We start from the raw sequence: 22,098 nt of genomic DNA on the forward strand, positions 1-22,098 counted from the left end.
TGTCTCTGCAAAGTCAACTTATTTAAATATGTCAAATCTGGTAACATATAATTAAATGCAATGATATATGTTAAGTACTGTTTACAGAGAGCAAACTCCAGCTACGTAAGTCAGTAGCACACCAAAAAAAAGGATTTGCAACAGTGTAGACAGTCTCAAAGCAGGTTTTTTTTCTACCTGAAGGATGTCATTGGAAACCCATGTTGATGGCAACATTTCTGCAAAACGATATCACATGCTTCTTGTTTTGTGGCACTTGAAATGTGATATTTCCAGTAGAGCACATTCCCTCCACGTTTTCTGCAGTTGCTCAAAATTTGGCAACATTTTATGACATTGTTGTTGGAAGAACGCCTTATTGCGGCATTTCAAAAATAAAAAAAATGTCTGGTAAACAACACCAAAAAGTTAATGCTCTATCACATTTTCAAATAATATACCCCTGTGCTACACCTAACCACTAGTATTAACAACAGCAAAAACAAACCAACCGTGCCATTTAAACTGGCTTGTCCGCATCTTTGACATGTGTTGCCATGACGTGTTTCACAGGACTCATATAAATATAGGCCTACAGCTGTTTATGCGAAGCAAACATGCAAATGTATTAGTTTACAAATCATGCACTACTGTAAAAGTGTTGTGAGGTCATAATAACATAGAATTGTGCAAGGAACCGTGAAATAGGATTTTATTCATCGATAAGCTCCCCCTGTAATCATAATTTTTTGTTGCTGTTTTACTGCCACTCCTGTTAATGTCAGCTGGACCTTACGGTAAATTGTATGTAGGTAAATCTTTGGACATAATAACCGATAAGCTTTTGTTTCAACTTTCTGTGTTAACTGACTGCATAGGCATATAGACAGTAGGTTGCGTTAAGAATGTTCATGTAGCATGTTTAAATTGTACATAGCGCTTCGTCATTATCATGTGCTATGGTAGATAATCTATATCTACTTTTGAACATCAAATTCTGATTCAGAGTTATTGAATCTGTAATTCAGATACTATAACTCTAAAAATGGTTTAGAAAACTTTAGTATGAGAATCTTATAGTATAGTAACTGAACACAGTAGATGACAAATGAGTTTAAATTGCACTTTACACTAATTAAAACAATTGCATAATTTCTATGTACAATGTGCATCTTCAAAAAAAGGCATGGGATTGAATATCAGTCTAATGTGTCTCAGGTCACCTGCTAAAAAATGTTTTGAATATTACGATCAAATAAGTCCTTGAGTTTTAAGTCCTCAGAACTTGCATATGTAACTGACTTCAGTGCATGTCTAAAGGTTCACATTAACGTTCCCTTAAAATGGTTTCTTTGTACTGATGGTTCATTTGATCATCTTATTCACATTAGTCACTTAATTGGTCTGTTTTCTAATGTTAGACTCTAGATACAATTATAGAGGGGTCGTGTAATTCTGTAGTAATTACGCACTTCTTAAAACCATTGCAGCTTCTATATAGTTTGCAGAGGAAATGAGTGAAGGCTGTATTTTTAATACTTAAGTATCAGATGTATTCAGAATATTGTTAAGAGTTAAATGTCATGTCAAGTTCTTAAGAAGTCTATTATTAAGGAAAATGCTACTACGTGGTTGCTAAATAACCTGGGAATTGCTGTTGGGGGAGTATTTCGTACGGAAACAATATGTGGTTAACGGGAAAAACATCAGGGAAACTGTCTGTCATTTCTTTGTCGGTTGAGGTGATTTCTTCTGCGTAGATTGTGTAATTAGATGTGACATTTCTTGAAAACTATTGCTGAATTTTCTACTTTAGTATCAACCTTAATTGTAATTATGGCTTCAAAAGGCACAGTCTGGGGAGGAGATAAGACACACTTTTAAAATGTGCCTTTTCAAATACACAAGAGCAACAGAAATCGTGCAATGAGAAACTTGAAAATATCACCTTCAACCCCAGTGCCTCTGATAGGCTACATGATGTGCATGACAACATCAGTGTGTCCAAGAATAAAAGAGAGTTAGAAGAAGGGATATTGTGCACCTCCTCTTCAAACTGCTGAACTATTAACCTTTTTTGGGAAAAATCAAAAAGACATAGCTGATTGTTAAATTATAATCTTCCTTTACGGTTCAAAACCGGTCAAGATGCCACAGATTGTATCTGATGAGATTTTCTTTCCATGCAGAGTCTGAAATCCATTTTTGTTCAGCAAAACATCCTCATTCAAACCGTGAGGTAGCCTGAAAGTAGGCAAACAAATACAAAATGCTCAATGTTGAGCATTTGGTATTTTTATTATACTGTATGACAAAATATTACTCATACCTACTATAATTACAGTACATCTGAATGAATATAATTAACATTTACAATCAAAATGTGCTGCCATTGTTATCAACAGAAGAAGACAACGCAGGTATAAGTGAGACACTAAGGTAAGTTTATTTGCAGGAATAATAGCAGCGGGCGTGTTAGTATTCTATTCAATTCAATTATTGATTGGGAGTGGATTGGCGGAGCTGGATGATGTGGTGTTCAGGATGTAAAGGTTGGTTTGGTAGAGCCTTTGGTGGAGGTTTGGAGGTTTGGGTTTGTAAGAGTTCAGTCTGCTGTTTATTATATCAGTAGTAAGTCATCCCTTGTGAAACAGTTTGCTCAATTGTATTGAATGTACACTTGCCGTACTTAAAATATTAAAAGAAAAAGAAAATGTACTTGCAGATAATATAATGTTTACTATGTTAATGGACACACTTAAGTACACTTTAAAAAGTAATAATGTCAAATTAAAGGTTTAATGTTAAAGTAATGAGATTTCTTTTTATTGGACTGTTTTTTTTGTTTTTTGTCAAGTCAAGTCAAGTCAAGTCACCTTTATTTATATAGCGCTTTTTACAATACAGATTGTATCAAAGCAGCTTCACAGCGATAACATGAAAATAATACAAAAAACAATTTCATCATCGTCCACCTTTAAGGCAGATCTACAATATTGTTGAATATTAAATGTCCCCAACTAAGCAAGCCAGAAGGTAAGGCAACAGCGGCAAGGAACCAAAACTCCATCAGGTGACAGAATGGAGAAAAAAACCTTGGGGGAACCCAGGCTCAGTCGGGGGCCAGTTCTCCTCTGGCCAATGAGTGAACAGTGTATGAAGTTCAGAATGAATCAGAGTATTTGTCCAGTTCCGGTTTGTTGAAGTCGGAGTGGAGAGGAGGAGAGACTGGTTGACACTTCAGGTCAGCGGCGTCGTCGTGTCCTGGCGCTGGTCCTTCATCAGATCTGGATACGGCCTGGTTCCGGTGGACAGCGGTAAACCTCGGGATAGACAGAGAGACTAATATTAGCGTAGACGCCATCCTTCTTATGATGTACCAAGTACATCAGGATTACAGGAAGTGTTCCCGGTCCCGGCTGTTCTAAACTATGCAGCCTAATTATAGAAGTCTATAATGTGTTATGTGTATGCTAGGCCGAAGAGATGTGTTTTTAGTCTAGATTTGAACTGACAGAGTGTGTCTGCTTCCCGGACAATGTTGGAAGACTGTTCCAAAGTTTTGGTGCTAAGTAGGAAAAGGATCTACCGCCAGCAGTCGATTTTGATATTCTAGGTATTATTAACTGGCCGGAATTTTGAGATCGCAGTAAGACGTGAAGGACTATAATGCGTTAAGAGCTCGCTCAAGTACTGCGGAGCTAAACCATTTAGTGCTTTGTAAGTGATCAGCAATATTTTAAAATTTATACGATGTTTAATAGGCAGCCAATGCAGTGTTGACAGAACAGGGCTAATATGGTCATACTTCCTGGTTCTAGTAAGAACTCGAGCTGCTGCGTTTTGAACTAGCTGTAGTTTGTTTATTAAGCGTGCAGGGCAACCACCCAGTAGAGCATTACAATAATCTAGCCTTGAGGTCATAAACGCATGAACTAATTGTTCTGCATTATTTATTGAGAGCATATTACGTAATTTAGATATATTTTTAAGATGGAAGAAAGCGGTTTTACAGATACTAGACACATGACTTTCAAATGAAAGATTGGTATCAAAGAGCACACCCAGGTTCCTAACCGACGACGAAGACTTAACAGAGCAGCCATCAAGTGTTAGACAGTACTCTAGGTTATTACGTGTAGAAGTTATTTGTCCAATAATTAGAATCTCTGTTTTTTCTGAATTTAGTAGTAGGAAATTACTAGTCATCCAATTTTTTATATCAGCTATGCATTCCGTTAATTTTGTGAATTGGTAGGTTTCGTTAGGTTTTGAAGAAATATACAGCTGAGTATCATCGTCGTTTTGTATTTCCTAGTTTTACCTTCCTTTAGCCTTGTCCACACTAATACATTTTTCTTTGAAAACTCACAATTTTCTTGCCGTTTTGGCGTTCTTTCCACATTTTTATCCTGCAATCTTTTTGGAAACGCTTTCCCACGTGGATACAATTGAAAACAGCGTTTTCACATTATATGTGGACTGTGAAAACAGAGGTATTTGAAAACGATTCTCGCATTTTTAGACATGTGACGCATATTGAACCGATATCTATGTTTATACCGGTATTGTGCCTGTTATATGTGCTATTCACTTTCACACTGTTGCTAAAGATTTGTTACTTTGCACACTCTTCATATCACAGTCCTGCATAGATGACATAAAATGTACTCGCAATTGCTGTGCTGCGGCAAAACATGCGAGGAGTTGTGTTTTAGACCAAACATTTAATGCTGACAGAGCGACCTGGACACATCGCTGAAAGGGTGAGATATTTTGCTAAATAAAATTATCTTTCCAGAAGAATACCATGAGAACTTTATGTCGCGTTCCGTCTGTATCATCTCAGTTATTTTTATGAGGTTTTATGCATGCGCAGTAAGGTGAATTTAGCATTGTCCGACGTTTCGGTATGGATGAGAAACTTTTGGAAAACGCTTGAAAACACTAGTGTGTACAGAAAGCGTTTTGAAACAAAAATGCTATTTTTTGTATTTTTCCGATTTAATGTAGATGTATCCATAATCCCTTTTCAGTGGTTGCTATGGTTACTAATTTGTTAATTGATTAACCTCACCTGTTCCCTGTTTTCTCCCTTCCCTTATTCTGTGTATTTAGTATAAAGTACTGGTCAAAAATTTGGAAACATTACTATTTTTTATGTTTTTGAAAGAAACATTATGCTAAAAAATACAGAAACAGTAATATTGTAAAATATTATTACAATTTAAAATAAAGGTTTTCTATTTTAATATATTTTTAAATATAATTTATTTCTGTGATGCAAAGCTGAATTTTTATCAGCCATACTCCAGTCGTGTCACATGACCCTTGAGAAATCATTCTAATATGCTGATTTATTATTAATGTTGGAAACAGTCTGTCAGGGTTTGTGGGTGGTGAAAGGAGCGAGGACTCAAATGCAGATGTGATGGGCTTTTAATAATAATAAAATAAAACAAAACAGAACAGAACAAAAACTACCCCAAGGGGGGAAACAAGACAGACTTGACTTGACTTGGACTGGACTTGACTGGACTTGGCAACAGGATATAGGCAGGACACAAGGGGTACATTCGACGACGAAACAGCAGAACTGCAAACACAGGGAGAATAAATAGGGAGAACAAACAAAGGAGGTAACGAGGGAGGACAGGTGGGGCAAATAAATCAATAATCAGGTAACAAGATGGGAGGGGCTAGACAATCGACAGGAGAGCACATGGCACAAGGAAACATAACAGCCATGTGCTCACACCACACATGACAAAAAACACAAGCACATGGCCAGTAAAACAAATCACAAGCCATGTGCTCACAAAACGAGACATGAACACGCAGCCAATGAGAACACTCGTATGCCACGTGTTCATACAAACCATGACAACAAGAAAGCACATGTGAAACACAAGCTGTGTGCTACACAGCACAAGACAAAACAAGACATGAAAGCACATTAAACAAAGGCACACAGACCAGACATAACAGGAGTGTCAGGGCTCTGTCACAAAACCAAGAAATAGACTAGACAGAAGTGACAGAACCCTGACACAGTTGTGCTGCTTAATATTTTGTATAACCTGACACTTTTTTCAGGATTATTTGATTAATAAAAAGAACAGCATTTATTTAAAATAGAAATCTTTTGTAACAACTACCGTTCAAAAGTTTAGGGTCAGTATTTATTTTTTAAGAAATTAATACTTGTATTAAGCAATTGTTAGTAAGAAAAGTTGATCGTAAAGATTTATATTGTTAGAAATTATTTCTATTTTGAATAAACAGTTCTTTTTTACTTTTGATTCATCAAAGAATCCTGAAACAAGTATCACAGGTTCCAAAAAATATGTATAAGCAGCTCAGCTGTTTCCAATAATAATATTAAATTAGCATATTAGAATGATTAGAGCAATTACATTTAGCTATTTCAATTAGAAAAACTGCAATCAGAAAAATTGCATTTATTATACATTTAAACTATACATTTGTATTTAATAATACTGAAAATAAAATGAATTGTAAAAAGCGTCCAAAATCATTACATTCAATTCACACTTATAGTAAATTATTTTAAAGTACTCTTTTTAAAAGTAGGCTTAAGTGCACTTCTTTTTCACAAAGGATGTCAACGCAAGTAGCACAGTTTTCTGAGAATGGGAAAACCATCAAGGAGTGATGAAGCAGGGGCATCGCTAGCGGGAGGAAAGGGGGAACTGAGTATAGGTGGCCCAAAGCTATGACTGAAATAGTCACTGAGCCAACCAGAACGAGTCATAATTAATTCAGAAGCAGGTACTGTAAATTGAATTGTTGACAATCGCTGTAGTGCAGAACCAATCATCTCTGCAAGAGAGACTCAAAATGTACATCCTGGCATGTAAGACACCGCAGGTTTCTGCAGGGGACCCAAGGTACATATTCAAGCTGGTGTTTAATTATGTATGCGTATGCTAATGCAGGCCAGTCTTATTTAGGCGATATAACACTGACTGACCGAATATAAGCTCTTTCTCTTGACTCTCAACAGTAATGAACCTGTAGTAAATCATTGTGTGGAAGACAGTGCCAAGACGTTGTCAAGAGTAAGTAAGGGATGTTCTCTTGCATTTTTATTTCTTTTCAAGGCAGACAGCATTTACTGGTATTTTTTTTTTTAATGAAGTAACTGCAGTCTGAACTGACAATATAGTTTCCCAGTTGTGTTTTAAATGTTCAAACCTGCAACCACATAGCACAGGTATAGAGGACATCATAACTGAGCCATTGCAGTGTATATGGAACATGCTGTTGACGGCTCTCACTTCACACATCATAAGATCTTTGGGAAGCTGGTCTCCATGTTCACAGACCATCTGGACTTTGCCTTCAGGCATGAATAGCTGTGGATGATGTTTGCATCTAAATGCTTCATAGCACCTACTTCCACCTGGACAAGACTGGCAACACTGTCAGCCAGGCGAATAGAATAGAATAGAATAGAATAGAATAGAATAGAATAGAATAGAATAGAATAGAATAGAATAGAATAGAATAGAACAGAACAGAATAGAATAGAATAGAATAGAATAGAATAGAATAGAATAGAATAGAGCATGTTGTTATACAAATGTGCGGTATATTTTCTAAGAAAATATTTCTGTTAATTTTGAAAGAAGCATGAATGTAATGTAAAAATGGTTTAATACGATTTGTTTAAATGAACTATAATATAACTCAAATGTAATATTAAATAATAAATGTTAAATTATCGATTGCTATTGCTTGTTGATAGTATTAGGTACTGTAAATGTTTTACATTAATCGAGAAAATGTGTAAACATTAAATAGTAATGTACATTTAAAGAAAAAAAAGTAAAAACACAGAGGGGAATTTGCCTCATTTAAAAAGTCAAGCACAAGGCACTGAATATAGTAGGCTATGCAATATTTAAAAAAGTTAAACAATAGCACATCTAGATTGCTCAAGTTGTACTGAAAATTTGCTTTTCTATGTGGTACCATATATTTCTATAACATTAAGTTGACAGAGTAAAAAAATTCAACGTTATTTAGCATAACCTTGTGGAAAAAGAAGTGCAATTTATTGTATTGAAGGTGCACTTGTAGTGTACTTCAAATATTAGGTATATTTAAAGAAACGTGCAGATAATCTAATTTTAAATAAAATAAAAAGCCATTTAAGTGTACTTAAAGAGAGCACACTTTTATGACTATGATTCATAAAACATGCAAGTATACCGGTACTTGAAAAAACTGCACTTTGTTATGTCAAATTAAAAATACTCTACCAAAGCAAATTTAAAGTACTTGATTATTATTTTAGTAGTGTTTTATTTAAAATTGCATTTAAAGTTAATTTAACAGTACATATATCGCCACCTTGGAATTATAAGGTTCTATCTGCATTCTGACTGGTTTTGAGATATTGAGCTTTAAAGTTGTTGCATTCCATTTGAGAGAAATAACATTTTTATTTTATAAATAAAAAGTTCCAAAATGTACACAACTTAAAAAACAACATCACATGATGTAAAAAAGTGGTCACAGAATAAGAATATGTGAAGAACTACATTTTTACAAAAATGTCAGATATAACCTTATAATTCCAAGGGGACGATATGTCAAAGACTATAGAAGTAATTCGGAAATAAAATATAGATTTAAGTCTTATTCAAGTTGGTCAAAAAGGCACTCTTAAGTTCAACTAAGTGTATTTAATATACATTTAAAGTATAAAACATTTTTATTGTAAATACCAAGCAATTACATGTCTGAAAACATTACATTCAGTTTTACTTAATTATATTCTTTATGTAATAAGTACTCTTTTTTAACTATCTTAAAATGTACTTCATCACAAGGGTATGCTTTTTTTCCTCAATCCAACAAAAATAAAGAAACCAAAAGCATCAATGTCGCCAAGCAATGCACAAACTGGAGTAAAGTATTTGAGCGGAGTGGAGCAACAGCAGTTCCCCCTCCCCACTCAAAGTGTTGTGTTCGCTATATACCGTATTTTCCAGCTCCATCCCAGATTTTACAATTCCCTGCTCCCAACATAAACTGTTTACTAAATTGCATTTGCTTTTTAAATTGGAGAAATGTGTGTATTGTTCCAAAAAATTATGCATGTAACTTGTAATTTGAAATCAAGAAAAATGAACAATTACATAGTGTCCAGATGGCTGTGTTAATTGTTTTGAGAGTATTAGTTTGGAAAAATGGGCTAAATTGCTTGAGGAAAAATTGGGATTGGGATGTTTTAACTGTTAGCGATATCAGGCATCTGCCTGAAGCGAGCATATGTTATGTGTTAGTGGGATGGGATGGGATCTTTTTAGCATATGTAAAGTTGCATTTGATGTACAGGGTTTCATTACGGAGGTCTGTACCCACAAAATGTCAGACTTTCAGGTTTTACAATTGGTTACATGCATTTATCAATACATGTTTTGAATACTCTTTAGATAGTCAGTACAACAGCTTTGGTTAGATTTTTCAGTGTTTGATTATGGATGGAGCTAAACTGCAGCTCAGTGGCCCTCCAGGACCAGAATTGTTCATCCTTTATTATGTTATCCAAAACATGACTGACAGATGGGTAGTGAAGAGGAAGATGAATGGTGTAAGACAAATGATAGGAAGACTAAGAGCTGTAGTCTGAGATGAGATCAGTGCTATGACTATAGTATAATCGACCATGTCATAAATTAAGACCGTTCCTTCAGAGAAGCTGGTCTTAGAGTGCTGCCAATTCTGGAGCGCTCATCAGTGGCGTCAATTGTGAGAAGTTTTCAGCAAACCAACAGGAAATATATATTTAGTCCACAAAAGCATTAAGAATCCAAAAATGTGGGTAAGTCCAATGAGTCCAATAAGTCCAGGTAAGATGTCTGTACAACAGAGTAGTGGTTTAGAACAAAACCGAATAAAAGCACAGGCACTGAACAGCCTAGAGTAGACTGTTGTCTTGTATTGCTATGGAGATTGAAGCCAGGCCAACACTCCACACTATAATCTATGTGTATGAGGCTTTAAACTTGGCCAAAACAAGACGAGATAAAATCATGTTTTTGGGAGCAAACCTGGATGCACATCCAACCTAGTCCCAGTCTTAGACGTCTTGCCCACGGACCGATGGATGTCTTAACGTCTGATACATAAGGTACACAAAATGGGAAACTCTTTAGGAGTTCATCATCATCTTATTGAATTCTACAGGATCTCTAGGAGATGTGTGTGTCACTTTCTTTAACAGTTCGCCTGGGAAAAAAACCCGTTGTGACACCAAATGCCCTCATGGAAGAAGAAAGCCATTGTTTACAACTGTGACAATAAGAGCTTACCAGGATCAAGTAAATGCTGGATTTTCAAAAGTATGTGAAGTTCACGGCATATACTCTTTACAATAACAGACCGGCATGGAAAACTTTTTTTTAGGGACATCGACTTTACAACAATGTCACTACAATAATAGATAGTTTCGTTGTTGGAATGTACATTTCCAATATCTGGGCAATAATTAAGAAGTTTAAATTAACTGGAGGTTATAGCAATTTACCTGGAAGAGGACGTGTGTCTATATTGGTCCACATGCACTGAGGAGGATGGTTTGAGTTGCCAAACTAACTGTTAGGATCAAAGTTGGAGAAATGCAGATGCTAGTTGGGTCTTAGGGTCAGAAAGTCTCCAAAACTATGATCACTATGACTTGTTTGGAAAAAAGCATTTGGTGACATCAAACAGCAATCTCATGCACCTTTTGCCAGCCGTTACTGGAACTTTAAGTGGGAATGGGTTTTATGGTCAGATGAGACCAAAATAAAGCTTTTGGAAAAACACCAGATGTGAGTTTGGCATAGACAGAAACATGTCCATGTAGAAAATACCTCATCCCCACTGTGATATATTATGGCGGATCTTCCAAAGACCCTGGACAACTTGTTTGTATACACAGTATCATAAACTCCAAGTACCATATTAAATCAACTTATCTAGGCCTATCAGGAAGCTTAAACTGGGCCATGATTGGATATTCCAGCAAAACAATGATCCAAAGCAAATCTCAAAATAAACAACAGAACAGTTCACTAACCACAGAATGAAGGTTTTGCCATGGACATAGCAGTCCCGTGATCCAAACCCCATAAAAACCTGTGGGATGAGCTGAATAAAACCGTTCACAAGCATGGTGTAATGATGGTGCACTTTAAAAATGCAGGAGAGTACGGTCCAATTGCAATAAATCACATTTATTAACGAAATATCCAACACACAAGGAACAGGACATCTATGAACACAGAAAAACAAGAATAAAGCATGCCAAACAAACCACCATGAAGGACAAGACCAGACAGAGACCAAACACATGGGGTTTAAATACACTAACAATATAAAAAGACACATCTTGAAACAATCAAGATTAATGGACAGGGAACCAATCAACCAAAGGACTACAAAGGACTACAAAACCTAACCCAGAAACTGAACATAGGGACAAATAGAACAGGGGAACACAGGCCGGGATCATGGACCTCTGAATCTGAAGGATCTGGAGAGATTCTGTGTGGAGGAACGGTCTCAGATCTCTTGACATAAATTCATCACCCAGATCCAGAGCTGTTATCTTGGCAAAGGGAGGTTGCATAAAGTATTCAATTAGGGGTGCCAATAATTGTTGGACACTTATATTTCAGAAAAGAACATGTTTTATGAAAATCAACATTTGAATCCCTTGGTGTCCCAGGTCATCCCAGGGGTGTCATCATCACAGTGTGTGCAGAATTATCCTCTGACGGCCTGCGGTTACAAAAACATGTAATTGGGCTACACAACACAGAGTCCCATTTCATTACGGAATGACCTCAATGGGAGTCCAGGTGAGGAGAAAAATGCCAATATTTGTGATTATATGGGACAATGTGGCATTTTAACACTCCCATGCAGTCAAAGAACACTTAGAGTGTTCTCTAAGTCCATCTTAGAATTATGTCTCTTTACCTCCCACTACATTTTTTCTTGGATGTAATGAATGCTGCTTGCCTGAACATAAAAAAAGATCTGTGTGTTTCCTCAGAAAATATTGGAAATGCAGAAGACCACTTTGGCAAAGTTAGCAGGCAAAGCTTGGTTTGCAACATTTTAATTGACCACTTTTAGATGTGTGCTGAAATTACTTTTAGTTGGCCTCCTCAATTCAAAAAAGACAAATGAAGGCATATTTGATTTCTTATTTTCTCTTGCAATATGCAAGATGTCCAGGATGCACTGTATTAAAGTATCTGAGCATATGACATATGACAAAAACATAGACCTTGTATAAACTATAGACCATTTGTACCTTCTGCACTTCTCCACAATGGCAGCATTAAAAAACACCTAGTTGAAGGTGCTGACTGACTTAATTGTCTGAGCGAGTACTATGTTTGGTGTGTCTTTCTGATGAGGTGGTCTACAGTATGTGCTGCAGAAATGGGTGACTAGGGATTTGAACAAGTCTGTAATGGTAATTTGTTGCCTGTGGAGAAATAAATTGGAAGTCTGGTGTCTTGGGGACGGGACAACCTGTCACTCACACAGTAATAGCAAACCACAATGATCCAACAATCCTGATGGAGGTAAATTAAATCCAATTAAAAGTTAAGAGTGCTTTTGTTGGACCCACTTAAGTAGAGCCTAAATACATATATGTAATTTCATAATTATTATTCTTTTTTGTCTTTGAAAAATGGTTAAAGTCTACTGCAGAATTGACAAGCTTATAAGGTAAAATAAAATATACTTTAATGTAATTTCTATTGGAACGGAATGGCATGATGTATTTAAATATATTTGTATTTGTGACGGTCCCTACACAACGGACGCGAATAGCGCGTCAGGCGCGAGTGATTTCAATGTTAAGTCAATGCAAAGCGCGTAACCCGTCTTTGCATTGACTTAACATTGAAATCACTCGCGCCTGACGCGCTATTCGCGTCCGGTGTGAACGCACCATAATGATAACATTGCAATTTAGAAGACTTAATATATACTAACTTTAAGTGTGATTTTAAATAATACTACAGTTAAAATTATAGTCAAGTACATACATCTGCTTTAGTATGTGTCAACAGATTGAACTAAATGTAGTACTTCTTTAAAGCATGACAAAAGGTTATTTAAACAATGATTTAAAATGTGCTTTTATGTACTTTTATTTAGCTATTATTACAAAGTGCACTTGATAAGTGTAATTAAGTATATTAATAAATAGCCATGAAAGTATTTAATTACACTTAAGTGGTCTTTTATTTAGTTAATTATTAATATGAATTATTATCTTCATGTACATGTTTTTATTCAAATAAGATTGTTCAAAAACATTTCTACTAAAATTCTTACCAAATTTATTTGAATTTGAAATTTGAGATTTGAAACTTACCAAAATCGTGTTTGTTGTTCATAAGTCAATTGAGATTTGTGTGAGTGAGACGCATTCTCCAAAAAAATGTATGACACATTCTTCAAAAAAAAAATATCAACAAAAATATGTAATAGTACTATAATTAAAAATATTCGAACACATAACTTTTATATATATTAAAATATATATATATTCTGAGATTGATTCATTTGTTGATTGGTGTGATGCAAATTTTCTAATAGTGAATACTGAGAAAACGGAGGAAATTATTTTTGATTCCAAGGGCATTGGAGATCATATGTCCATAGTTGTTCATAATCAAGAAATCACACAGGTGCAATCATATAAGTACTTAGGAGTGCATATACTGTAGACAAATCTCTTACGTGGGACAAGCATGTTAATTGGGAGTGTGAAAGACTCCACCAGAGATTGAATTTTTTACGAAGACTGTGGTTTTATGGAGTTGATAGGAAAATTACATTCATTTTGTTTCAGTTTGTACTAGAAAGTGTGATCAGATATGGTCTGTGCACTTGGTACGGTGATCTCTCTTTAAAATCAAATCAAAGATACTATCTATTGTTCGAACTTCAATGACAATTGGACAATTGATGATAGTTGATGACAATTGGACTGAAAGACTATCCTAGTGTTCAGACTCTATGCACATTAAAGAAGGCAAAAAGTATTTTAAGCGACCAATCTCATGTACTTTGCCGCTCTTATAAACTCTTACCGTCTGGAAGAAGGTACAGAATTCTCTGTTATAAACGGAACAGGTTCAAAAACTCTTTTGTACCGGTATCAATTAGACTGTTGAAAAAAGAAGTGAAGTCTATTTATTTTTGTGTGTATGATGTGTATGAATATTCTGTATAATTATTATTATTATTATTTTTAATGTATCAGGTATTGGCGAAGTGCTGGCTATGGAGTCCATTACAAATGTCCCTATCAGGGACAATAAAGTATATTTCAATTTCAATATTCACTCCCCTATTTTGCTTCACTGAAACACATGATATATCCATTCAAACAGTTTAAACCTTCAGAAGCAGGGTGGGAAATTAACAACCGCCACCAGCCAATGGCGGGTACTTTTTCAAAGTGGCGGGTGACATTGCCTTGTATACCAGCCACAGTGGCGGGTGGATTGTAAAACATATTTATATTGGTTACTTAAAACATTGCTTGTAACAGATTGGACAGCTTTTGTCAAAGAATGCTGTTGCTAAGTAACAATAATGCACTTTTGTCGAGTAACTCATTTGATTGGTTTTCAGTGGAAAACAGTGTCACGGACACAGCGCTAGTCCATGTGCCTTACAGAATTTTATCTGACTTCAGAAAGTCCTTATAAGCTGCACAGTTGTGCTGGGTTGAATTTTTTTTTTTTTTTTCAGAAAATCCAGAGGCTTTAGTTTCCAAAAAGATTCAGCTGAGCACCAGAGATGTTCTGAGACATCTGTAATAGCAGCCTGCTTTTGTACTCGGTGAGAGCGACATCGATTTCGATCTCTTGAACAAACCGCGCACAAGTAAGTATTCGCTCGCCTTCCCCCAAATGCCTGTTTAATTCCCCTGTGAAATGTTCCAGCTGACACTGATTGATTTTGTAGAGTGTTTAACAGGTGGTCATTTGGTCTGTGCGTGCCTGATTACACATGTGTGAGAATGGTGATTTCAAGGCAGGACGGGGGTCAGTGGTCCAGTGGTGCTCTAGAGGCCTCTACGCGCCGGACCCTCCACGCAGAACAGCTAAACAACAGAACAGCACAGACAACAGACGAGGTCAGTGAGGAGAAATCGATGAGATAAAAAAAAAAAACCAGAAGGAGACGGGGGAGGAGAGAAATGAGAGGAGAATGTTGAAGTGAGAGGCAGCAACGTGTGGTAAACAGAGGTGAACGAGGAAAATAAAAGGGTTTGGGGGCAAGAAAGTCCAACTGATGAAGGAAGGGAATGGATAGTACTTTATGCTTTATGCCTTGTCGGAATTACGAGATAACAACCCGTGACGTTCCCCTACTCAGAGCTGTTCACGTCCTCAGACTTTGAATTATGTGTTTCTATGGCAACACTATCAATGGCAGAATGAATCTGCAGTGGTCAGGTGGCACAACCGTCACATGGTACAAGTCAGAGCTCTCAGAAAATTCAAAAAAGTTGTGAAGATGTGAATCCTTTGATTGCTACAATTCAGAATCTTGTAATTATGTAATTCTAACATAGCGTGACTCGCCTTTTGATCAATCCGTGGCCACCATTTGACATCACATGACCATCCCCTTGTTTTTTAGTTATTAATTATGGATTACAATATAGAATGTAGCCTTATCGACTAAAATCTTAATGTTTTGTTGATCAATACTCCTCAAATCATCTGGCACAACACATTGGCATTTTATGTTATTTTATTTTTTTAATTCAAATGAAAGCTGAAGATTTCAAACTTTGGTTGAGGGGAAGATTATAAATGAATAGTGACTTAATTTCAGTTACATCAGTTTGTTTTTCAAAGAATGATACAGTATACCTTCAGAAAACTTGAAATATTGTGCACTACTCGCATGAAATACTTCGATTTTTGGGATATTTTTGGAATGCATAATAATATAATATCATTACCATATTAACTCAACCCGAGCTACTGAGTCCATAGCCATTTTCAAGAAACGATTAAAGATCTTTTTCGGCAACACTTGATCCATAAATACTAATAATTTATTTCCTCTTCCATATCTAATAAAAAAATAAAAACGTATACTGCATTAGACTAAACTGGGAATGGTCACAGCACTTGCATATTGTTGTCCTGTTATTAGTTTGATTGCTTCTTTTGCTCTCCTCATTTGTAAGTCGCTTTGGATAAAAGCGTCTGCTAAATTATTAAATGCATTAAATGTAAATATTAGTTGTCAGCTGATAATTACACTTTCGTTCAAAAGTTTGGGGTCAGTAAGATTTTTTTTGGTTTTACCTATGAAAGGATGCTTTAAATTGATCAAAATGCAATAAGAGATTTTTCTTAAACACCAAATAAGGATTAGAATGATTTCTGAAGGATCATGTGACACTGAAGACTGGAGTAATGAATCTAGCCTGCCATCATTGGAATAAACTACATTTTATTACCATTTAGTCATAACACGTAAATAACTATTCACTGCAACCGGGCATAGTTTTAACTTTAAACCGCTTTTATAGCGTGCTTATTTGGTCCTTGTGGTCACTTGGAACTGTTTTGTATGGAAAAGAGCAACAAATTCTTGAGAATTTTTATTTTTTGTTCCACAGAAACAATAACCTCAAAAAACCTGTTTGAATTGAAATAACGGTTTATAGTAACATAATTTTTACATTTGGGAGAACTAATGCTTTAATGAATGCCGACTGACTAACCAAACCGTGCAAAAACAGCTTTTGTTTGGTTTGATTTGTTGGCAAGTCTGACAGCATACACTGACCGCACACGGCCCATTCACTCAGCGTCTGAAGCCTATTACACACAAAACTAAAGCACTTCTCAATCTGGCGACTCTAATCTGATTGGCTGACTTTACGCATGCTATGGGAGTCATTGTCCACAGGCTGTTCAATTACGAGTCTTTTCCATAATGTTCTTGTAACATGAAAACACTATTATAAGTATTCAGCATACTGGGCTAAATAGGGTTTAACACAGATTTGACTCTAGGAGGATTAAAGAATAAGGTTTGGGCAAACTTTAGTTTAATTTAATTAATTTAATCAATTAATACCCGGCACTTTTATTTCGAATACAAGAAATTTTAAAGAAATTACCACAATTTAAACAAATACACAATTGTCTTGTTCCAGCTCAACACCATAGGGTGGAAGAATGATTTGATATAGTTCCAAGTATGTGAGGTCGAGGAATCCAAACAAATAAATGAAAGTCTCAATAGTCCTTCTGGCTCCTTTGTGTGGTAATCAAATGTCAATGTGTGTGTATAACACTCAAATGTCAATGTGTGTAAATGCCTTTTTGTGTTTTCTACCCGGGTAGTGTGTATGTGTGAGATCTCATCTTAGCTGTACAGTTCAGCAGAATCACAAAGATTTTTATTTATTTTATTTTATGTATTTAGTTAGAAACATGGATCAGGGCTCTGGCTCACCATGCAAACGTGGATCACTCAAGCAGAATTAGTGTACACAAAAAAACTGAACAAAACAATGCAGTTGCAGACAAAACATAACCCTGACATGAGCCCCTCATGTAATACTAGCAATTTTATACAGATGTTAGTCTAAACAAAAAAAGTGATGTGTTATTAGTGATCAATGGATTTGTCGTATTTCTTTTGCGTCATTCACTTGCATATCGGCGGATATTAGCACGAGAGACTTGTAAGAGAGAGAGAGAGAGAGAGAGAGAGAGAGAGAGAGAGAGAGAGAGAGAGAATAAACAGCAAAATACATTTATATGAAGCGTGGCCATTATTTCGTCGTAGTTAGTTATGCTTCCACTACTACAAATATTTAAGTTGAGATTACATAAAAAAGTCAAGTTAACCCCCGGTTCTCACAGACGAGGCTTAAGCTAGTCCCAGACTAAAATGCATGTTTGAGCAGTTTTAACTGAAAACAACTTGCCCTGACAGCCAGTTAAGCATTTATAGCAGCTAGTCAATAGAAGTAGTCAGAAGAAGCAGTCGAACAGCAAGAGAGAACTTCAGTGTGTGAGTGTTTACTTTTCTCATTCAATTTGAGCGCGGTTCTTTGTTGCTAGGAAACTTTGTATTGTTTAGTGTGTTTTACTCGGGCAAAACGCGAGCGCACGTGGCATTTGTTTGGGTCGTGACTTGAGTTTCGCTGTGGGGAGTGGCCAGCTGTATTCATCAATCAGGTGTTAGGCGTGTATAAATAGGTTTAGTGCTCCGCGGCAGCGGTCGCGGCGGCGTGAAGCCCTCATCGTGTGAAGACCGAAGAGTGTAAAGACCAACGACTCTACCTGTGCGACTCCACCGAGCAAGGACACCGACTAGGCACTTGAGTATTATTTTCTCGCTGTTTGTTTTATCATCTTGTTATTTTCTCTCTTCTACTCAACTTTCAACTGATCTTTCTGTTTGTGAGTTTTTACACCATGTGTTTTACAATCCCTACTATTACTAACATTCGTAAATCCAATGTCACACGACGGAGGCGGCACAATCCTAACAAACTTCGTACCCTTCCCATGTCTTCTAGTACTATCTTCTCTTTTCCTATTGGTCTCTGGAATTGCCAGTCCGCAGTTAACAAAGCTGATTTCATTACATCTATTTCTAGTCATTCAGGTCTCAGCCTTCTGGCCCTGACTGAGACCTGGATCAGACCTGAGGACACTGCCACACCGGCTGCCCTCTCCACTAACTTCACTTTCTCACACACCCCTCGTCTGACTGGAAGGGGTGGAGGTACCGGTCTGCTCATCTCAAACGATTGGAAATTTAATACTTTACCACCTCTGTGTAACAACAACTCATTTGAATCCCATTCTATTACCATCACTAGTCCTATTAAAATTCATTGTGCAGTTATATATCGTCCCCCAGGTCAGCTTGGCAGTTTCTTAGAGGACCTTGATGTGCTACTTTCATCCTTCCCAGAGGATGGCACTCCTCTCATAGTTCTTGGAGACTTCAACATCCACCTTGAAAAACCTCAAGCTGCTGATTTCCACACTCTGCTTGCCTCATTCGATCTCAAACGAGTATCGACTGCTGCTACTCACAAATCAGGTAACAAATTGGACCTTATTTACACACGCTACTGCTCCACTGACCATGCTCTTGTCACTCCACTGCACACCTCAGATCACTTCCTCCTCACTCTCAACCTCAACCTGCCCCAGAACACAACATGCACTCCTCCACAGGTCACCTTTCGGCGTAACCTACGCTCACTCTCACCCTCTCGTCTATCCTCTTTGGTCTCGTCCACACTTCCTCCACCAGACCAGCTCTCAGAACTAGATACTAACAGTGCAACTGATACTCTTTTCTCCACTCTAACATCCTGCTTGGACAATTTCTGCCCCCTTTCCTCCAGGCCAGCCCGCGCCTCTCCCTCTGCCCCCTGGTTATCTGATGTTCTCCGTGAACATCGTGCTAAACTCAGGGGTGCAGAGAGGAAGTGGCGCAAATCCAAAGATCATACTGACCTTGGTCTTTATCAATCCCTCCTCTCTTCCTTCTCTGCTAACATATCTACTGCTAAAATGACTTACTATCACAACAAAATTAACAATTCTTCTGACTCTCGCATGCTTTTCAAAACCTTCTCCTCCCTTCTTAACCCTCCTCCTCCTCCTCCTTCATCAACCCAAACAGCTGATGATTTTGCCACATTCTTCATAAACAAAACTACCACCATCAGCGGCCAATTTACTAATCCACAAATTAACACACACAGTTTACCAGCTAACACACACATCCTACCCTCTTTCTCCTTGCTTTCAGAGACCGAAGTCTCCAAACTCCTCCTTTCCAATCGCCCTACTACCTGTCCGCTTGATCCTATTCCCACTAACCTACTTCAAGCTATTTCTACTTCTGTTATACCCACACTCACACACATCATAAACACATCTCTTCACACTGGCACATTTCCCACAGCTTTCAAGCAGGCTCGGGTAACCCCACTGCTTAAGAAACCCACTCTAAATCCAGCACATCTAGAGAATTACAGACCGGTATCCCTTCTTCCATTCGTCGCAAAAACACTTGAACGAGTTGTTTTCAACCAGATCTCCTCCTTTCTTACGCAGAACAACCTATTGGACAACAATCAGTCTGGCTTCAAAAGGGGACACTCGACTGAGACTGCTCTGCTCTCAGTAATTGAAGCTCTGAGATTGGCAAGGGCAGCTTCCAAGTCCTCAGTTCTCATCCTGCTGGATCTGTCTGCTGCCTTTGACACAGTTAACCACCAGATCCTCCTGTCTATCCTAAAGATGAAGGGCATCTCGGGAACTGCACTCCAGTGGTTCAAGTCTTATCTCTCGGGTAGGTCCTTTAGGGTGTCGTGGAGGGGTGAGGTGTCTAAGACCCAACATCTAGCCACTGGTGTGCCTCAGGGCTCAGTGCTTGGACCACTTCTCTTCTCCATCTACATGACATCACTAGGATCTGTGATTCAAAAACATGGCTTTTCCTACCACTGCTACGCTGATGACACACAACTCTACCTCTCATTCCAGCCTGATGATCCGACGGTAGCCGCTCGCATCTCAGCCTGCCTGACAGACATTTCTGGCTGGATGAAGGACCACCACCTTCAACTAAACCTTGCGAAGACAGAGCTACTTGTAATCCCGGCTAACCCAGCACTTAATCACAACTTCACCATCCAGCTAGGCTCGTCATCCATAACTCCATCAAGATCAGCCAGGAACCTTGGAGTTGTAATTGATGACCAATTGAATTTCACAGACCACATCGCTAGCACTGCCCGGTCATGCAGATTTGCCTTGTACAACATCCGAAGGATCAGGCCCTTCCTATCAGAGCATGCTACACAACTCCTTGTTCAGGCGCTTGTTCTTTCCAGATTGGACTATTGTAATGCTCTCCTGGCTGGTCTCCCAGCTTGCACTGTCAAACCTCTGCAACTGATCCAGAATGCTGCAGCTAGAGTGGTCTTCAACGAGCCAAAGAGAGCACACGTCACTCCTCTCCTCACGAAATTGCACTGGTTGCCAGTTGCCGCTCGCATCAAATTCAAGACACTGACGTTTGCCTACAGAACAACCACTGGCACTGCTCCCCTGTACCTGAACTCATTAATTCAGACTTATGTGCCGTCCAGAAACTTACGCTCTGCAAGTGAGCGGCGTCTGGTGGTGCCATCTCATAGAGGCACGAAATCTCTCTCTCGGACCTTCACCATGACTGTTCCCTGCTGGTGGAATGGTCTGCCTAACTCAGCCAGAGCTGCTGAGTCTGTAGCCATCTTTAAGAAACTGCTGAAGACGTATCTTTTTCGGCAGCACTTGAGCACTTGATCCAGTACTACTAACACTAACACTTTCTTTTCTGTTCTACAAAAAAAAAAAAAAAAAAAAAAAACTTTTTGTACTGTGAAGGGTTATAGCACTTACATACTGTTGTCCTACTGCTAGTTTAATTGCTTCTATTGTTTCTCATTTGTAAGTCGCTTTGGATAAAAGCGTCTGCTAAATGAATAAATGTAAAATGTAAATGTAAATGACAGATCTTAAAATATCTCAGTGCCATTGTTTTGTCTCCAGATGCACAGCAGAAGTGCTTTTTTCTAAGGCACATTTCTAAAAGCAAGTTAAATATCCAATTTAGACTAAGGCCTAATCCTGGCTTAATCTAATCTGTGTCTGTGAAACCAGGCCTAAATGTATGAATTAGCTTAGTCAAATACTTCAAGTTAAGAGCAATTAACATGCATATTGCATAGAACAAAATGTTAGTTCTCCTTACTTAAACTTTTTTTTTTAAAGGTTTGCAACTTTTTAGGGTTGACAGTGTATTCATTTGTGAAGATCATGAAGAAGATTCATAAAAATGTGTTGGTCATTTTTCACAGAGCTTATTTTCTGCAACAAATCAAAAGCCAATGGAAAAATCCTATTGTTGTTGATGTAATTATTATTATTATTTTTTATTTATTTTTTGTCGAGGGAACCAGGGTAATGCTGGGTTGGCCAACAAAAATACCTCATCACTGCAGCA

General features: G+C 37.5%; 1 protein-coding gene across 1 annotated transcript; it reads left to right on the forward strand.

Annotated features, from left to right (window-relative positions):
• Nucleotides 1–18,497: 18,497 nt before the first annotated feature.
• LOC306989605 (uncharacterized protein) lies at nt 18,498–21,455 on the forward strand (the record flags this gene model as incomplete). Its single annotated transcript, XM_079595454.1, has 2 exons — nt 18,498–18,810; nt 18,949–21,455. The coding sequence occupies 2 exons, from the start codon at nt 18,498–18,500 to the stop codon at nt 21,396–21,398; spliced, it is 2,763 nt and encodes a 920-aa protein (XP_079451580.1). The 3' UTR covers nt 21,399–21,455.
• Between the last annotated feature and the right edge of the window lie 643 nt (nt 21,456–22,098).

This window comes from Phoxinus phoxinus (assembly GCF_949152265.1).
Source record: "Phoxinus phoxinus genome assembly, chromosome: 21".
Lineage (NCBI taxonomy): Eukaryota > Metazoa > Chordata > Actinopteri > Cypriniformes > Leuciscidae > Phoxinus > Phoxinus phoxinus.